The 20472-nt window shown below is 46.6% G+C and overlaps 1 protein-coding gene across 1 annotated transcript; it reads left to right on the forward strand.

The window, feature by feature from the left end:
- Positions 1-6791: 6791 nt before the first annotated feature.
- LOC130115847 (extracellular calcium-sensing receptor-like) lies at positions 6792-17028 on the forward strand. The gene is made up of 6 exons (XM_056283697.1): positions 6792-7586; positions 11867-12181; positions 12370-13173; positions 13377-13607; positions 13765-13888; positions 16115-17028. The coding sequence occupies exons 1-6, from the start codon at positions 6792-6794 to the stop codon at positions 17026-17028; spliced, it is 3183 nt and encodes a 1060-aa protein (XP_056139672.1).
- The last annotated feature ends 3444 nt before the right edge of the window (positions 17029-20472 follow it).

Genomic DNA, 20472 nt, shown 5'->3' on the forward strand with positions numbered 1-20472 from the left:
AGATGAAGGCCACAAAGTTCACTTTGTTCACCACTACTGTTTCCTCGTTAACTTTACATTTATGATCACAAACGCTTTGCATAGTTATTGGGGCTTGGGTTTTCATGTGTGTTACTGTCAATCTCTACTGCACTTCTTTGAGCCATACCACTAACATTCCTGTTGTTTGCTCCTGCCTCCTTACTTTCTTTAGTGCTTCTGCATATGAGACTTTGTCCATATCTTAACTTTCTGGACTTCTCTGGCTTCTCTCGGCACCACACGGCCTCCATACGCAGCACTGTGCTCTCCTCCGCAGTTACATTACATTTAACCTTCACCTCCTTTTCACATTTTCCATACTCGTGTTGGCCTCCACATCGCGTGACCTTAGCTTTCCTTTACACTGCTGTGCTGTGTGCCCCATCCCTTGGCATGCACAACACCTGAGTGGTTTGGGGATGTATTCCCTCACACTGTAGTTCACATACCCCATTTGCACTGGTTTAGGGAGGGGTTTCTCAAACTGAAGTACAACCGATAGGGTTTCCTTCAGTGAGCCACCCCTTTTACTTCTAAGCCTTGTGGCATCAATTACTTTTCCTCCTAGTATCTCATTTTAGCATCTTCCATAGACATACTTAGTGGGACTCCTGAGATAACTCCTCTCAACTTTGCCACTGCTCCCGGGATATGAGCCTCCATTCTTTCCCTTTCAGTGACGACATTCTAAGTATATTTTCTCGCTGTTGTGTGCTAGATGCATGTATCAACACTCGTTTGTTGTTCATAAACCTAGCGTATTCCATTCTACCCATCTCTTCCTCGATGGCTCTGCTAAGTTTAATCAGCCGATAGTGCCCACCATCCTGACTGAATTCTATTATTACTTTCCACTCGGTTTCTTGTGCTTGGTGCATAATCATCTGCCTTTCTGCCTTTCATCCTGACTGGTTCTTGATTTATTTATTTATTTTTGGTATTACTACCTTTTTTTCTCACTGTCAACCGACCAGCTTCTCGCTCTGTCTCGTGACGTCTCTCTTTCTTTCAAACCCCTTTTCTGCTTCACAGACCTGGGTATCATCCAGTCCATTTCTTTAACCTTATCTCCATCTGAACTAGTTGACATGATGTTACAGTCAAAGTACAGTTTATGCTAATCCGCCAGAAAACTGTCCAATACTACCGCGTTTCTGGTCCGACAACCCGGAACCTGCATTTCTTTTCCTCTCGTACAAAAAAATAGAACGGAAGGGGAAAGTAAGACCCCAAACCATAGCCGTAACAACTGTTTATCAGCCACATGACCAAGGTTGGTGGAATTTGTTTTCAGTACAATGTGTAAAAACTCTGCAGACACTCCACATATTATCATGACACAACACAGTGATACAAAACATATTACGTACAACAACATGCAATAGGTGAATGGTACGTATGCATACACATACGTATGCCAGTAGTGTGAGCATTGCAACCCTGAATGAAAAAAATGTATTAGTTATCGCCATATTTGAAAGTTTTGTTGTGCAAATAATTTCAAAATTGTGAATTCTAGCTGGTCCATCAGCCCTCAGATTCCATTTGATGTTGAGAGAACATCGTTCTGTATGTTACTTGGATTATGTGAATTTTTGGTGGTGTTATAAAAAGAACACAAATCCTGTGAAATCTTATCTTGTTAGACTTGTCTGGACTTTGGGGAAATTATTACAGAGGATTCCCAAAAATATATATCTGAACGAACGTAATCTGATTTTAACAGCTCTTGCTGTCTTCTTGGAGGATCTTGGAGGTCTTATGCAATGTGTGTGTGTGTGTGTGTATGTGTGTGTGTGTGTGTGTGTGTGTGTGTGTGTGTGTGTATGCCTTCTCCTGCATCGCCACCTTACTGTAGTGGAGAAGCTTGCATATACTAATGATCCCAAGAGCTATGCCGTCGGTAGGGTCACCAGAGGTGGACAGGTCAAGGGGAAGGTTCCAGATGAAGCGTGATCCAAGGAAGACCTCAACAGTGGAACTGGTGGAAGATGTCTCCAGGTCACACCGGCAGTGAAGGTGGATGAAGGCTGCAACAGAGGGTGGTCCCCAATCATCTTGGTTCTCCATGCCATTGGACTCTGGCCACCCCCTGCCAAGGACCGTGTGGTGGCTGCAGGTGCATCAGCCACTCCACGTAAAAAGCTGTGACGTGCAGGCGTCCTACCACCATGCGGCTCCAGGATCGGCCTCTACGCCCAGCTGAGGACCCAGAAGGAGGACAGCCATACTCGACCCCGAGTGACTGCTAATGATGATGATTGTGTGTGTACCCCTGGGTACCAGAGAGGAAGCTATAAAATACGTCCCCTCTCCATGTATCCTGACTGTGGCAAGGGCAAGGCTCTGAGATGACATCAGTCACACTCATCCTCCTGACACTGCTCACCTGGATGGTGCCGCCAGGTAAACGGCTCTGCCTGGACCGGGGCACTGAGCACAGTCGGTACGGACACGGCAGGGAGACAAGGGGCTTTACCTCACACGAGCCATGTAAAAAAGATATCAGTCGGGGGAGAGCGATGCCGACAGTGGGGAGAGAAAGGTAAGAAAACGGCTGCTGGTTCATTGCAAAGTTTGGCCTCCTTTCCCACGTGCCTGTCTTTCCACATCTTACTCACTGCTCTTCTTCTACCGTTTCTCCCCTCACACAGCGACGCTCTCTCACCCACGCTTCCACGGACTTGTGTCCCCCACAGCGGATCCTATCTGATTCACCAGCAGTTAGCGTGTAATGGTGTTATTTTCTCAATGGGGGGGCTGAGATTACATTATAAGGATGTAAACAACTTAAAAGGGCATTTTAACAATCTCCAGAGGAGTTTGTGGGAGACGATGAGCCAATTAAAATGTTCCGGTCGTTTAGGATGATTACACGTGGACGTGACAGTACTACACTGAGGATTGAGACTTCGATTTTTTTACAGCGTTGAAACTGAAAAAAAGTTACATTTCGCACAAATTCACTTTTTTTTTTAAAATGCACATTAAATGTACATCTAATTGAACACACCGAGAGGTCCCACACCATCCGAGAGATGAGAGCTTGATGTATGAAGTACAGGGAAAGGTGATGTGAACCTTTTAATACCGGCACACTGAACTGAAATCAGATTTGAGATACTGATGTTTCTTTATCTGGTCTTTAGATCAGACAGCGGCTCCTTCTGGGAGCGAGGGGTCAGTGAGGAGGAGGTCAGCGGTGACCCTGCGCTGCTTGCGTGTTGGACCTGGAGTGACGTGCTCTTGGGCGGCGGTGAAAGCCTGCCGCAAACGGCACAAAAAGAAGCCTTGGATGCAAAGAAGGTGTACAAACGGGACCGGAGGAGGAGAGCTGGGGCCCTGCGGGAACTCTCCCGCTCCGAGGGTACATGTCCCCCATGCGAGGTGAGAGGAGAGGAAGGAGGACGGTGGATCTTGTGAGATTTGTCTGGAACTGTGCTCGAAAGTTAAAATTCACGTGTCACTTTGTCATCTGTCTCCTCTCTCGGCGCAGATAAACCCTGGGAAACGGAACGAATGCTCGGAGGGCAGCAGAATCTCTCCTGTGTGCGTTTTCCGGAGGCCCGTGCCACAGCACTGCCCCCCCGGCATCAACGCCCTAATGGCAGCGGACCAAAGGGAAAAGGTGGCCAGTGAATACTTCGGTGAGGTGTACGAGCTGGAGGGGCAATCGCCGCAGCAAAGTGTGTGGGCCGGCGTGTGCGGTGTTGCGTTTCCAGATCTGCTGCCCTGCAGCCCGTCTGGCGGCAGCATGAAGCGGAGATCGTCAGACGCCTCCGCTGAAGAGTGGCCTTTCTTTAGGACCTGTTGTGGGCAGGTCTGGACGTGCACTTCTATTTCACTACGATGCCTCCTACCTTTGCCTACAAGTCCTGATCGCCTCGGTCTCCACAGAGTAGTGTGTCTCGGGGAGCAGCCGGCGGGCGTCCTAAATGGGGGCACACACAGAGACAGCAATGCTAAATCCCCGTCCACTAAACAAGGTGAAGTTCAACCACGCCAGGTACTGGTTTGCTAGCAATTCTGGGTCAGCTGTTCTGTGTGGCGATGCAGGCGGATTCTTAACTAGTGGTGAAAATGAGTCAGCATGCAAATGAAAATTTGGACGTGACAACCTGCAGGAAAAATAAAGCAGTGCGTTGCTTTTTGAACGAGCGTGCGTGCGAATCCGTTTGCGTACTACGTATATTCAACCTCTTACCATTTATATATTGCTGCAGCGGATGAATGTAATATTCTGTGTTACAAAATTTCCAGGAGGAGCAATAATAATCAAGTCAGGTAATGTCATAACAAACGACTCCTTACGCGAGATGAACGTCATTTATTAATCCACAGTTTATTTGACAACATAAAAGGGAAAATACAGGTTATTCAAGAAATGACGAGAAAGAACAAAAATAATGAAATGATTTAAAATACGTGTTTCTTTCAGACGCCCTTACATTTACCCAACATGCTGTGCACACACAGATGGAGAGGGGAGGACGGCCGACGGCAGCCGGCACGTGGACGGGAATATTTCTGCTCGCTAATCTGTTCTTCCTTGGACTCCTCACAAGAAGAACGGGAATATGTTCAAATGGACTCAACGCCGCCCGGAGCGGTGAAAGCAAGATGGTGGTGCTTCTCAGGGTTACATCTTATTCTGTCCCACTGTCGGTCCTCTGTAGCCAGCCCTGTGGGTGGCCCTGCACGCTGCACCACACGGTGCCGGGACTCGTACTCATCCTTTGCATGTGCTGTGCTCGGAGGAAGACGGTGCACGTGTTAGTGGTGGTGAGGGCTGCACGCGGGGTCATGAAGTGGTTCGGTCCCGTGCGACGGCAACTCGGTCCTCTGCCTTCAGTCGTCACACAGGTCCTGATGTGGCTGCTTCCTCTGGCTGTCATCCCCCCTTATGACGGCGTCATTCCCGAGAGCCACGCGGGATCCGCGGCTTTCCCCCGGGCTCTCCTGGAGCACACGGCGCTCTTGGCTTCTCTGTGCTGTGCGTTTATCTCACTGGCCACCTTGTTCAAATCCGTTCAGCTGAAACTCCGAAGCGTTCTCATTCAGATGTGTGTGGTGACCTGCCTGGAGAACGCCCGGGTGCTCACGTGGTGTGTCATGGTCATTAAAATCCACAGGGCATCATGAACCCCCAACCCCCCCCCCTTTTTGTTTGTTTGTTTGGTTTTCATTCACCCCTGCATATCATTAAAGCTGCCATAAGCAAGTTTGAAGGTGACGATAGAATTAACCTGAAAGTAGTGAATAAAATGAAATATCTCGTAAAGCATCCTTTTCTCCCCCGCGCCTCCTCACGTGCATCTGCACCCCCCTGTTGTAACACCGCATGTCGCTTTATAACGGCTCTCTGTGACGACACACGCTCACACAACGTGTCGTGAACGGCAGTTTTACAAGAGCTAATAAAAACAAAATGTCCACTTTTTAACCGTCAGCACAGCACCATACTGACGCCTGCGGGACGTATGTAACAGACACGTTGTTTTTCTTTGCCATCATATTATATATATAGTTTTGTCATTTTGTAACTTTATACAATCTTTTTTTTCCCCGCTTTAGTTTTTATTGGTATTTTCATTATTTTACTACCAACAAACCCTAAAATGAAACGCACAAAAAGTTAAAAATACATTTTGTTTGGGGGTTACAGTCTCAGCAGTCCATCCATTCTTCCAGTTTCCATGTCCAGACCAGCTGTCCTGTCTGTGGTCTTCACCACTACTCTGCTTTCTGAACGATGTGCATTTCAGCCACGTTTCTTGCAGTTGTGCTTCCTGTAATCTCAAACCAGGTGTCAGGTTTTCCATTATACACAGTTCCTCTGCTGCCTCTAACCACTGGTCCTGGGTCAGGGATCCACTTTACCCCATTTCCTTGTAACAGCCTTTCTACCGTCTATTAACAGTATTTTGAGCAGATACTTGTTATGCGGCACAGTGGTTAGCGCGGTCACCTCACAGTAAGGTCCTGGGTTCGAGCCCCGGGGTAGTCCCACCTTGGGGGTCGTCCCGGGTCGTCCTCTGTGTGGAGTTTGCAGGTTCTCCCCGTGTCTGTGTGGGTTTCCCCCCACAGCCCAAAGACATGTAGGTCAGGTGACTCGGCCGTACTAAATTGTCCCTAGGTATGAATGGGTGTGTGTGTTTGGGCCCTGTGATGGCCTTGTGGCCTGTCCAGGGTGTCTCCCCACCTGCCGCCGAGCAACTGCTGGGATAGGCTCCAGCATCCCTGCAACCCTGAGAGCAGGATAAGCGGTTTGGATAATGGATGGATGGATGGACAATCTTACCTTAAGTTTATGAATAAGATTTTTTTATGCAGTTGTCCTTTACAGATTCAGTCATGGCTCATATAAGAAAACTATTTCCAAATGAGACATCTTTGCCATTTTCATTGTTTCCATTAATATGTTTGCTTTCGGATGGTTTGTGTGACGTTTATCTGGATTATTACATTATCACTGTTCTTACAAACCACCTGTCCCTCACTAACATCACCAGCATTGTAAATCATTATGTGACACCTTCCCGTTCAAGTGAATGTACAGAATAAAGACACAGCAAGTGAATCCTCCAGCTCGAACAAAAAAAGTACCAGCAAAATAAAAGTCGAGTTGAAAAAGACCGGGTTTTAGTGATATTTCTTCTGCACTTCTTTGCTTCACTGGCTGTCATTTCTCTTCAAACTGTGGCGCTGATCGGCCTAAGACAGGCCAAATACAGGTCCCGGCCTAAGACAGGCCAAATACAGGTCCCGGCATGGCTGATACAGGCCCCGGCATGGCTGATACAGGTCCTGCCATGGCTGATACACACCCCGGCATGGCTGATACACACCCCGGCATGGCTGATACAGGTCCTGGCATGGCTGATACACACCCCGGCATGGCTGATACAGGCCCCGGCATGGCTGATACAGGTCCCGGCATGGCTGATACAGGCCCCGGCATGGCTGATACAGGCCCCGGCATGGCTGATACAGGCCCCGGCATGGCTGATACAGGCCCCGGCATGGCTGATACAGGCCCCGGCATGGCTGATACAGGCCCCGGCATGGCTGATACAGGCCCCGGCATGGCTGATACAGGCCCCGGCATGGCTGATACAGGTCCCGGCATGGCTGATACACACCCCGGCATGGCTGATACACACCCCGGCATGGCTGATACAGGTCCTGGCATGGCTGATACAGGCCCCGGCATGGCTGATACACACCCCGGCATGGCTGATACAGGTCCTGGCATGGCTGATACAGACCCCGGCATGGCTGATACAGGTCCTGGCATGGCTGATACAGGCCCCGGCATGGCTGATACAGGTTCCGGTATGGCTGATACAGGTCCCGGCATGGCTGATACAGGTCCCGGCATGGCTGATACAGGCCCCGGCATGGCTGATACAGGCCCCGGCATGGCTGATACAGGTCCCGGCATGGCTGATACAGGTCCCGGCATGGCTGATACAGGTCCCGGCATGGCTGATACAGGCCCCGGCATGGCTGATACAGGCCCCGGCACGGCTGATAGGACATTTATGCCCCTCTTCCACTGCATGGTACCGGCTCGACTCAACTCTACTCTACTCGCTTTTTTTGGTTTTCCATTGAGCAAAAGTTCGGGATAGCACCTGGTACCAGGTATTCTTTTATATACGTATATATATATAGATGTAGGAAAAAAAACACCTTTTTCCTACATCTATATTGATATTCCGCTCCTCGTTAGCTGAGCACTCCTATCAACACCATTGACAGTTTCCAGTAAAAAAAACTATATATATATATATATATATATATATATATGTAATATATCCATCCATACGAACCGGTTATCCTGCCCTCAGGGTCATGGGGATGCTGGAGCCTATCCCAGCAGTCATTGGGCGGCAGGCAGGGAGACACCCTGGAGAGTAAACTATAAATAAATATATGTATATTTGTTTATATTTATTTAGATATAATAAAAACTAGTCAACATGCCCACAAATGACCAGCGGGGCTTCGCCGTGAGGGGATACTATCTGCAGGGGAAAATGAAATCCCAAAAAGTAAAGCGAGTACAGTCGAACAGAGTAGTCAAGTTGGGCCGGTACCATGCAGTGGAAAAGGGGCATTAGAGAAGCAAAGGCCATGGTCCATGAGGAGAGGCATCCTTCTGACAGTATATCATTTGGTTAGGTTTAGCATGTTTATAGCACCTAAATACCCCAAAACAATTGTTTTAACTTGCTCCCTTATGTGCGCTTTTTGGTAAACGGAGTCGTCTAGGGTTGTCTAGTAATTGGAAGGCTGCAGGTTTGATCCCTGGCTCCTGCAGAGAGTGTGTCAAAGTGTCCTTGAGCAAGACACTGAACCCCTAGCTGCTCCTGAAGAGCAGGTTGGCACCTTGCATGGCAGCCTCCACCATCAGTGTGAATCGGCCATCCTAAATTGTCCCTAGGTATGAATGTGTGTGTGTGTGTGTGTGTGTGTGTGTGTGTGTGTGTGTGTGTGTGTGATGACCTGGCAGCCTGTCCAGGGTGTCTCCCCGCCAGCCGCCAAATGACTGCTGGGATAGGCTCCAGCATCCCCACGACCCTGAGAGCAGGATAAGCGGTTCGGATAACGGATGGATGGATGGATGGATGGATGGATGGATGGATGGATGGATGGATGGATGGATGGATGGATGGATGGATGGAAGGATGGATAGTTTACTGAGTCCTTGGCACGCTCTTTCTCTGGCTGGTGGGCTGCAATAAAAACCGCTCAATATTCAAGTCCTCAGCGAGGGCAGAATAGTCATCTCCCAGTTTGTCACTATGGGACTCTAAATCCCTTTAAGACTGTTAACTGTGATTGAGGGCTATGAAAAAATAACTTTACTCGAAAAGGACAAAGAGTTTTGCTAAATCTTTGACAAATTTACATATGTATTTATTGCTTTAATAAATACTCAAATACTTTCCAATTCATCACCATGTTTTTCTCTGCCAAGTATAAAAGGTCTGTGTTTTGCTCAAATGATTTTGTATTTGTCTGTTATTTCTTGTGATATTCACCAGCAAAGCCAAATCTCATACACTGAATTTACTTGACTAATAAAATAGAGTTTCCTGGACTACAAGCGGCACCGCAGTATAAGTCACACTCAGCAAAAAAGGTGTTGTTGTGAGGAAAAAAAACAATTATAAGTCACTTTGGTGTATAAGTCGCATTTATATGGCGGTATCATAGAAAGTGAATGAGTAGAACGGACATTCTAATTGACCTTTCGCAAAGTACCGCCCCAGAACGGTGCTTGTCCAATCCTACCTTAGCAACGGTCCGTCAAGCTTTCAAACAGCAAAATGCTGAAACGGTGTGCCTATGGGATCTGCAAATCGGATACTAGATATGTGAAAAGTTTGGAGGGGGTGTAATTTTCTTTCCCTTCCCGAAACCCAGAACGCAAGAAGCGCAATGTTGGCAATAGATTTGGCAGTATAGCAGAACCCATGGCCAGCTTAATCCATCCAAAATCAACAAAAATACCTGTCTGCTCCAAGCTAAGCTTGCTACTAGCTATTATTGATCGCTAATACAGCTAACATATTATTACTGTTAATTTTACCCACACAATGCGCTGATTTCTTCCTTCATGTTTTGGTGTTTTCCGGCTACTTCCTGGATAGTCCTGAAATGCTTGACAGGCATAGCAACAGTAACTAAGGGGGGCGGAACTTTGCGAAAGGTCAATTCAAGTCAACATCGCAGGATGGTCAGAGCGGCCATTTTTAATTGAACCGCTGCTATCGCAAAGAACTGTGACCATTGTAGCAGGCTAACTTCTGTGTAAACCGACTTGCGGCAAGTCATGGACTCTTTTCTTTTCTGACTCACTGAAGTGAGCTCATCATCATCGGTGGTCACTTGGGGTCGTGTATGACCGTCCTCCCTCTGGGTCCCTCTGGGTCTTCAGGTGGGCGTAGAGGTCGATCCTGGAGCCGCATCATGGGAGGAAGCCTGCGCGTGACAGCTTTTTACGTGGAGTGGCTGATGTGCCTGCAGCCACCACACGGTCCTTGTCAGGGGGTGGCCAGAGTCCAATGGCATGGAGAACCAAGACGATTGGGGACCACTCTCTGTTGCAGACTTCATCCACCTTTACTGCCATTGTGACCTGGAGACATCTTCCGCCAGTTCTGCCATTGAGATCTTTGTTGGGTCGTGTTTCGTCTGGAACCTCCCTCTTGACCTATCCGCCTTGGGTGACCCTACTAGGAGCCAAGCTCCGGACGGCATAGCTCTTGGGATCATTTGTACACGCAAGCTTCTCCACCACAGCAAGGTGGTGATCTAGGAGAAGAAATGAAGTGAGGTATTGCAGAAATGACCAAATGAGGGGTGGAGTTGTAAGAAGATTTAAAGCCCCACTGGCGTGTGTTGGCTTTATAACGACTGACACCATCGCCATTTTCTTTTGAACTACTCAAATGACCACGGCAAACAGTTCAATGTCCATTCTACTCATTCAATTTCTATGCGTGGTACAGTATTTTTAGAGTCACAAGATTAAACAGTACCATCTAGTGGCTTTAGTTGAAATGCAGTGTATTCGTCCAACAAAATTATAGTGTATAAATCACTTTGGAATATAAGTCGCAGGACCAGCCAGATGAGTTAAAACACAGCAACATATAGTCCGGGAGATACGGTAACAAGCTTGCCTTTTTGTGCTAACTTCCTATGTGCTTTGTTATTTGCATTTAGTTTAGCCTCACATCTTGCATCAAGCTGTTAAGGGGATGCCAGTTATCAAGTTGAAATTTTAAAATAGAGGATGAGAAAAGAAAACATCCTGTTGTTGTTGTTCCTATTTTCTTCATCTTCCTATTTTTTCCCCCTGCTAAAAGGTTTTTATTTAGGGAGTTGTTCCTCATCCAATGCAAGGGTCTAAGGACAGGTTGTTGTGTTGCTGTGAAGCCCCTTGAGGCAGATTTGTAATTTGTGATATTGGGCTGTACAAATAAAACTGACTTGACTTGTCATTTCATGTCCTATATAGTATATGTAAACTATGTGAACTATACATTCAACATGGTGGCACAAATCATAGTGTAGCATTATGACTGGCAGAAATTCACCTCAGTTTCTAAAGTTATAGGTGCTTGGTAGGATAGATAGACAGACAGACAGACAGACAGACAGATAGACAGATAGACAGATAGATAGATAGATAGATAGATAGATAGATAGATAGATAGATAGATAGATAGATAGATAGATAGATAGATAGATAGATAGACAGAACAACCAAATTGTAAGTTCACTCATGCATAGAAAAACATATATTTCTTTTGAGAATTATAAGTGTGCTCACATTGGCTGGTGAAATTCCACTTACTATCGCAGGACACTATAAAGACCAGTTCTGTTGTCAGGATGTCTTCAGTGAAGGGGAGGGGGCTCATGATGGGCTGGCTCACCATCATCATATTTGCTCTCCTAGCAAAGACAAATTCTGAAAATCAGACGTGCAAATTGATAGGACAGACCGGGTTCATGGAGTTTTCTAAAGACGGTGATCTTATCATAGGAGGGATCTTCTCCATTAGCAGAAACCGTGTTCTGCAAGACAATAACTACCAGGCACCTCTGCATTCATACTGCAAGACGTAAGTGAAAAAGACTTGAAACCTCAGTGACTGGTGAGGTGTGGTTATGGAGAGTAAATTGTTTTGAGTGGTCATTTTGGTCCGTGTAAGTTTGCATTTTGAGCTTTAATGTATAAATATCAGTGTCCATAGGATTAAAAACCAGATGGTTTTTGCATTTGAGTGTATCAACATTTTACCAACAGTTGCATCAGTGATCTTTACGGCCTCAGTCAATTCAGAGTGACTGTGTTTACAGAATCAATCACAGGGAACTGAGGTTTGCCCGTACACTGATTTTCACTGTAGAGGAGATTAACAGAGACCCTAAAATCCTTGCCGGAGTGACTCTTGGCTACAGGCTGTACAACGGCTGTGCCAGCGACAACCTGGTGCGAGCAGCTATTGAGGCTATCAATGGCAAGGAGCACGAAGGGCACGCCTGCAAACGTAGGATCCAAGTGCTGTTGGGCCATTCCTCCTCTGGAGTCAGTAAGGACATAAGCAAAATTATCGGCCCACTACATATACCACAGGTGAGACAAGAGACTGAGAAATAACAGCCAACAGAAGTACAATAGATCTATATCATGATATACCTCTATTGTCCAGGTAGTTTTATACTTCTGCATTATTGCATATCATGTATCTTTAAAAAGACGTGTCACGTAAAACATTTATAATGAAATTAAATTAGATTTGCTCTCCTCTTTCTTCTAAACAGATCAGCCACCTTTCAACCTGTGCTTGTTTGAGCGACAAAAAATTGTACCCGACGTTCTTCAGAACCGTGCCGAGCGACCGCTTCCAAATCATGGCTCTGGTGCAGCTCATGAAGCACTATGACTGGCGCTGGGTGGGGGTGGTTTACTATTCCTCTCTGTATAGCAGGCAGGGGGCGGCTGAATTCTCGAAGGAGGCCAAGCGAGAGGGCATCTGTGTTGAATACAGCAAAAGGTTCCGCAAGTCACATTCAACCAAGTTTTATACCCTCCTGGAGACAATTAGGAATTCCTCTTCCAAGGTGGTCTTATTGTTCATGTCCTCCACCCAAACCTCCACCTTCTTGGACAGAATAGAGGGGATGAACATCACTGGCAAGCAGTGGGTTGGCAGCGAGTCGTGGGTCACGCAGGCACACCTGGCGTCTGCCGAGAGAAAGAGCATCTTGAAGGGGACGATAGGCTTTGCCATCCCCGGGGCATCCATCCCGGGCCTCACCGAGTTCTTGCTCAACCTGAAACCGTCTGACGAACCACAGAGCTCCATGGTTAAAGCCTTGTGGGAGGATGTCTTTGACTGCACTTTCTCTCCGTCCAACACCTCTGCAGTGTGTGACGGCACAGAGGATCTGACCACAGTCTCAAGTCAGTACACAGATAGGCAAGTGTTCAGGACCGAGAACAGCGTGTACAAGGCGGTATACGCCGTGGCACATGCCTTCAAGTCACTACTGCAGTGTAAAAGTGGATTCAATCCCTCCACAGGGAAGCGCTGTATGAACAAGGCCGATGTCCAGCCCGAACACGTGAGTTTTAATGAAATAATTCGGGTACTGAACTTAAGTGGTCCAGCTCATTTAGGCTGATGTACAAGTGATACACTGGGTCCTCTTATCCACTTCCATTTGCGAGCATGCACCTCTTGAGTGGTTTATAGTAAGACACACTGCATGTGTCCACGTGTCCATTTTAACAGACATACCGACTGCAAAACCCGTCTCCCCAACAGGTGCTGGAACATCTGAGACTGGTGAACTTCACCATGCAAAATGGAGACAAGGTCTTGTTCGATGAAAATGGAGACATCGGGGGCCAGTACGAATTAGTGAACTGGCAAATCAGAGAGGACGGCTCAGCTGACATTGTCAACATTGGCCGCTATGACAGCTCCTCGCCGGAGGGGAAGAAGTTCAAACTGAGAGACGATATCAGAATTATATGGGGGGGAGATCACAGTCAGGTACTTCGCTGGAAAAAAAAACTCTTATCACAGGCAAAGGACCAACATTCCGCCATGTTTAACGAGAGCTGATCAAATAAGAGTCTTCGACATGATCATATTTTCTGTTTCTTCTCAAATATTTGTTCTGGGATGTTCTGATTCATAATCCCGTCAGGTTCCTCGGTCTGTTTGCAGAGAGCCGTGCCCGCCGGGGACCCGTAAAGCCATCAACAAGCAAAAGCCCGTGTGCTGCTTCGACTGCTTCGAGTGCCCAGAGGGAACCGTAAGCAACCAGACCAGTGAGTGTGCGTTTCATATTCAACACTGCTCATACCCTCCTGTCATAATGACAATGATGATGAACTTCATTTGCATAGCGCCTTTCAGACGTGAACTGCAGCTCAAAGAACTCGGCAGTTAGACAGAAGCGGAGAAACTGAAACAACCACAAGCGGAAAGAAAATGCAGCACAACGTTGGTTTAGAAGTGCTTAAGAATCTGCAACAGAGGGAAATTAAAAGTGATTCAGACAAAGCGAGGCAAGTTTAATTAATTAGCACATTTACACTTAGATTAGATTGTTTTACTAGCCGCGCGACCAAGGCCGGCGGAATTTGTTTTCGGTACACAAACTCCGCAGCACAACGCGTACATGGACAACAACAGACACTCCACGTTATCGCGAACAACACAGTTACACAACACAGTTACACAATAACAGAAATAAACATATCACACATAACAATCAGGGGGATGGTGGTGTTTATGCCAGTGGTGTGTGAGGAGGGACTACAGGGAGGAGTTCACAGTCCTGATGGCTAGGGGGGGGGAACTATTTGTGAAGCGTTTAGTCTTGGTGGACAGTGACGTGTAGCGCCTCCCTGAGGGAAGGAGCTGGAAGAGGTGATGAGCAAGATGCGAGGGGTCGGAGATGACCTTCTTCGCTCGCTTTACAGTCCGGTAAGTATGTAGAGATTCAACTGAGGGGAGTGGGTTGTCCATGATTTTGGATGCCTTGTTGACAATCCGCTGCCGTTTTGCCCATGTTGGACTGTCGGTGCCACCGTACCATACTGTAACACTGTAACATTGTAATACTGTAATACTGTAACGCTGTAATACTATAATATTGTAACACTGTAACACTGTAATACTGTAATACTGTAATACTGTAACACTGTAATAGAAGATGTTGTGATGGACTCCATAATACTGAGTAAAACAGAACAAGCAGTTTCAGCAGTATTTCACACACAAAGGCAATTCAAGGTGCTTTTCTAAAGCCATACAAGGACATTAGGTAAAAGATACAGAATAAGGCCAGTGGAAATTCAAAAACTGGGATTAAAATGTAATTGCATGAAATAATTCTAAAAAAGGTATTAAAAACAAATGGAATAAAAAGGGTTAAAGTGCGGGATGTAAGAGAAAATAAGATAAGTAACATATAAGGGTAATTAAGTAAGGGTGGCACGGTGGCAAAGGGGTTAGCGCGGTCACCTCACAGCAAGAAGGTCCTGGGTTCGAGCCCCGGGGTAGTCCAACCTTGGGGCTCGTCCCGGGTGGTCCTCTGTGTGGAGTTTGATTGTTCGCCCCGTGTCTGTGTGGGTTTCCTCCGGGTGCTCCGGTTTCCCCCCACAGTCCAAAGACATGTAGGTCAGGTGACTCGGCCGTACTATTGTCCCTAGGTATGAATGTGTGTGTGTGTGTGTGTGTGTGTGTCGGCCCTGTGTGATGGCCTGGCGGCCTGTCCAGGGTGTCTCCCCGCCTGCCGCCCAATGACTGCTGGGATAGGCTCCAGCATCCCCGCGACCCTGAGAGCAGGATAAGCGGTTCAGATAATGGATGGAGTGATGAAGTAACATATCAAGACGAAGATAACCCTAAAATAACGGATGAATAAAAGGTAGTAAATATGAGAAGATATAAGCTGGCTAAAAACTATATATGTATCTTCAGCCTTCTTTTAAATAGCCCACTGAACTCTGCGTATGTGATGTTATGCTATTTTCCACTGCATGGTACCGGCTCGACTCAACTCAACTCTACTTGCTGTTTTTGGTTTTCCGTTAGGCAGAAGTTAGGCATAGTACCTGGTACCAGGTACTTTCTTTGGTACCACCTCCACTGAGGTTCCAAGTGAGCTGAGCTGATATTAAAAGGTGACATGAAAATACCACTATAAATAAATAAATCAAATTTAAAAAATAAATATAAATATACATACCGTAGATTCATTTATATTTATTTAAATATAAATTAAAACCAAACTAGTCAACACGCCCACAAATGACCAGCGGGCTTTGCCGTGAGGGGACGCTATCTGCAGTGGAAAACGAAATTCCAAACAGTAAAGCGAGTAGAGTCGAGCTGAGCCGGTACCATGCAGTGGAACAGGGGCATATGTGACTGGTACCAGGATGAAAAAAGTAATAGTAACAGTACTCATATACTCAAGTTATCCCTTCATCGCTTTTCAAGTAAGGTGTTAATTTCACAATCTTGTACTTCTACATCTCCTCCAGATTCTCCAGACTGTCTGATGTGTCCGCCTGAGTTTTGGCCAAATGAGAGGAAGGACAAGTGTCATCCAAAACCCATTGAGTTTCTGTCCTACAGAGAAATAATGGGGGCGCTATTAACTGTTTTTTGCTGTCTTGGTTTATTTTTGTCACTCCTGACGTCGATAATTTTTCTGGTCCACAAAGAGACTCCCATCGTGAAAGCCAACAACTCTGAACTGAGTTTCCTGCTGCTCTTCTCCCTGAAACTGTGCTTCCTTTGCTCTCTGACCTTCATCGGCCGGCCCTCCGAGTGGTCCTGCATGCTGAGACACACGGCGTTCGGCATCACCTTCGTCCTCTGTATCTCCTGTGTGCTGGGCAAAACCATAGTGGTGTTGATGGCCTTCAGGGCCACACTTCCAGGTAGCGATGTCATGAAATGGTTCGGCCCCGCTCAGCAGAGACTCACCGTCATGGCTTTCACTCTCGTCCAGGTCGTGATTTGCATCCTGTGGGTGACGATCAGCCCTCCGTTCCCCAACAGGAACATGAAGTACTATAAAGACAAGATCATACTAGAATGTGCCCTTGGCTCATCTGTTGGTTTCTGGGTGGTGTTGGGCTACATCGGACTCCTGGCTCTCATGTGTTTCATTCTGGCTTTCCTGGCGAGGAAGCTGCCAGACAGCTTCAACGAAGCAAAGTTCATCACCTTCAGCATGTTGATATTCTGCGCCGTGTGGATCGCCTTTATCCCGGCGTACGTCAGCTCTCCCGGGAAGTTCACCGTCGCTGTGGAGATATTTGCCATCCTGGCCTCCAGTTTCGGTTTGCTGACGTGCACATTTGTTCCAAAATGCTACATAATCCTCTTTAAGCCAGAGCGAAATTCGAAGAAGCACATGATGGGCAAGATGCCACACAAACACCTCTAAATAAAAGATTGTATTCAAATATGTGTTCTGCAAATCTGAGAACCTCATTACTGTCGACAAATAAGAAATAGTGCAGCTCTTTAACCAATGTGATGAAAGTGTTTTGCCCCACGCTTTGTTGTATTGAATTAATATTTAATGAAGCACATTCAGAGGCTCATGTCTGTTTTCTATTCCCTTTTTCATTCATCTATTTTCTATGGGGGAAAAAAACAATAGTTGAGGGTTTCATATTTACGTCCAACTTTAAGTGCTGTTACATGTGATACAGCCCTGATATGCATGAACTGGGAGTGATGAAGAAGGACAGGATTATGAACGAGTATATTAGAGGGACAGCTCAGGTTGGACGGTTTGGAGACAAAGCAAGAGAGGCGAGAGTGAGATGGTCTGGACATGTGTGGAGGAGAGATGCTGGGTATACTGGGAGAAGGATGCTGAATATGGAGCTGCCAGGGAAGAGGAGAAGAGGAAGGCCAAAGAGGAGGTTTATGGATGTGGTGAGGGAGGACATGCAGGTGGCTGGTGTGACAGAGGAAGATGCAGAGGACAGGAAGAAATGGAAACGGATGACCCGCTATGGCGCCCCCTAACGGGAGCAGCCGAAAGTAGTAGTGCTATGTAACCGCCCATCCATCCATTATCCAAACCGCTTATCCTGCTCTCAAGGGTCGCGGGGATGCTGGAGCCTATCCCGGCAGTCATTGGGCGGCAGGCGGGGAGACACCCTGGACAGGCTGCCAGGCCATCACACAGGGTCAACACACATTCCCACCTAGGGACAATTTAGTACCGTCGATTCACCTGACCTATATGTCTTTGGACTGTGGGAGGAAACCGGAGCCCCCGGAGGAAACCCATGCAGACACGGGGAGAACATGCAAACTCCACACAAAGGACAACCCCAAAGGTTGGACAACCCCGGGGCTTGAACCCAGGACCTTCTTGCCGCGAGGCAACCAAGCTAACCACTGCGCCTCCGTGCCGCCCTTATGTAATCATTTCTGGAATAAAATTAAAAAACAGCACATGATGGGTAAAATGCTTCCCAAACACCAGTGAATAAAAACGTGCATTCAAAAATAGGTCATGAAAATCCAAGAACCTTGACCTGTCAAAAACACAAACCTAGTACAGCTATGTGACACGTGTGAAAATACTGTTAGGGTACACACTTTGGCATAGTGAATTAATATTTTATAAGTCAAGTCAAGACGTGTATAGCCAAAAATCACAAGGTAGCACAAAATTATACGACGATATACAGTACGACACCCCCTCTCCTTGGACCCTCGACACGAATGAGGAAAAAAATCCAAAACGCACATTATAACCCACATTATAATGCACATTTAGAGGTTTATTTCTGTTTTGCACTCCATTTCCCACTCACCTTTCTAACATATTAAAAATATAAGTTGAAATCATCATTTGTCTTTTATTATGCTTTTAAAGATACAAGCAATACACTATCTATAGACAGACAGACAGACAGACAGACAGACAGACAGACAGACAGACAGACAGATAGATAGATAGATAGATAGATAGATAGATAGATAGATAGATAGATAGATAGATAGATAGATAGATAGATAGATAGACAGACAGACAGACAGACAGACAGACAGACAGACAGACAGACAGACAGACAGACAGACAGACAGACAGATAGATAGATAGATAGATAGATAGATAGATAGATAGATAGATAGACAAGACAGACAGACAGATAGATAGAGAGGCCCTGAGGCAAATTTATAATTTGTGATATTGGGCTATACAAATAAAATTGATGACTTGAATTAAGATACGGCATGGATCGTTATTCATTTGAACAGCCAGCATGTAGTATATGTACTCTGTTAACATTAAAGGCAGAGTCAAAATGGAAAATGTCCGGCCGGTGTATCCGGTAACACCGGTGTCGTCACCATGAGTTTATTAACCGGTGGGAACATTTCCTCACTGTGGCACGAGTGAGTATACCACCACCCAGTTCTTCTGATATTCCCACTAAACTGTGTCATTTCTATAAACACTGATATTTTAGGAAACTGCAGTAAACTTAATTAACTACAAACCAGCGACAATAGTCATCCATTATCAACAAGTATTTTAGTTTTAAATCAAGGCAAACTCCCCTTGCAAGGATGCGGTGGGTGGTTGAGGGCGGGTGGCGGGCGGCAGGGGGACCGTCTGGTTTGTTCCTCGTGTCTGTGGTGAGCTTGTGCGGCCCCCATCTCAGAGTAACAGGTTGTAAAGAGATGGGGTCTATGGCAGGCCGTTTTATCATTTACTCATTGTCAGGTGCTAGTCACTAGAAATTAGACACACACTAGCCACTACTGCAAATCCACTAGTTGCTAAAAGTTTGACTCTAGCTCCATTAGAATAAGCACTAGTTAGTAATTATGACTCGTCACTATTATCTTTTACTACTAACAATTGAATAAACACTAGTTCTTTTGTTCTTTTATTATTATTATATCATTGCCCTGTGATGGCCTGGCGGCCTGTCCAGGGTGTCTCCCCGCCCAGTGACTGCTGGGACAGGCTCCAGCATCCCCGCCACCCTGAGAGCAGGATAAGCGGTTCGGATAATGGATGGATGGATCAAGGCAAACTCGTCATATCCCCAGACAGCCACGCAACTTATTATAGAGAAGTCAAGGGGCAGCCGGGAATGGCCGCAGCCGGGACGCGAACCCGGGTCGCCGGCACCACGGTGGCTGCTCTAACCAGCCAACTAAAGGGCCCGACCCGTTAGCTAAGGGCTAGCGAGTCTAGTCATCCGTGGTCGTTGCGTTATTTTAGCTAGCTAGGTACGGCAGGGACATCAGCAGCCAAGGCCGTTTTGCTAGGCTTCCTTTAGTGACTGTAAACCGATATGACCCATCCAGTATGTGGTCTAGGTGGATGGCAAGGCGGGGGGGGGTGGGGGTAGGTCAGAAACTGGCAGATATTCTGCTTAATGTTTGATTTTCACAACATGATACCAACACAAGCCAGTTTGCAGCAGGTTGCCTCCAGTCTTGTGGGAGCTAGCAGTCATGGACAGGTGTGGACATCTGAAAAGGTGCTGGCAGCCTGTGTATATCTGTCTAATAAAAGTTAACTATCGAAGACACCGCCCATTTCATATGACGTAGTATTATTATCCTCTTCTTTAGTGGTAACCGTGTAAAGTTCTCAAACCGAATCCGAAACAGCAAAGTAACACTCAAATTCTTGCGCGTACTTACTCAGCTTTCGCGCTTGGCGATCCCACGTTGCCATGGTTTCTTCTTCGTTTCTTTCAACCCGCTGCCGCTTACACCAAAACGAACCAACAGCGCCCCTCGGCGGATAAAACACGAACAAATTACAACGCAAGAAGCGTCACATATACACATTACAGCAGGGGTGCCCAATTACTTTTCATAGCGGGCCACTTTTAAAACC

Source organism: Lampris incognitus, chromosome 7, assembly GCF_029633865.1.
Source record: "Lampris incognitus isolate fLamInc1 chromosome 7, fLamInc1.hap2, whole genome shotgun sequence".
Lineage (NCBI taxonomy): Eukaryota > Metazoa > Chordata > Actinopteri > Lampriformes > Lampridae > Lampris > Lampris incognitus.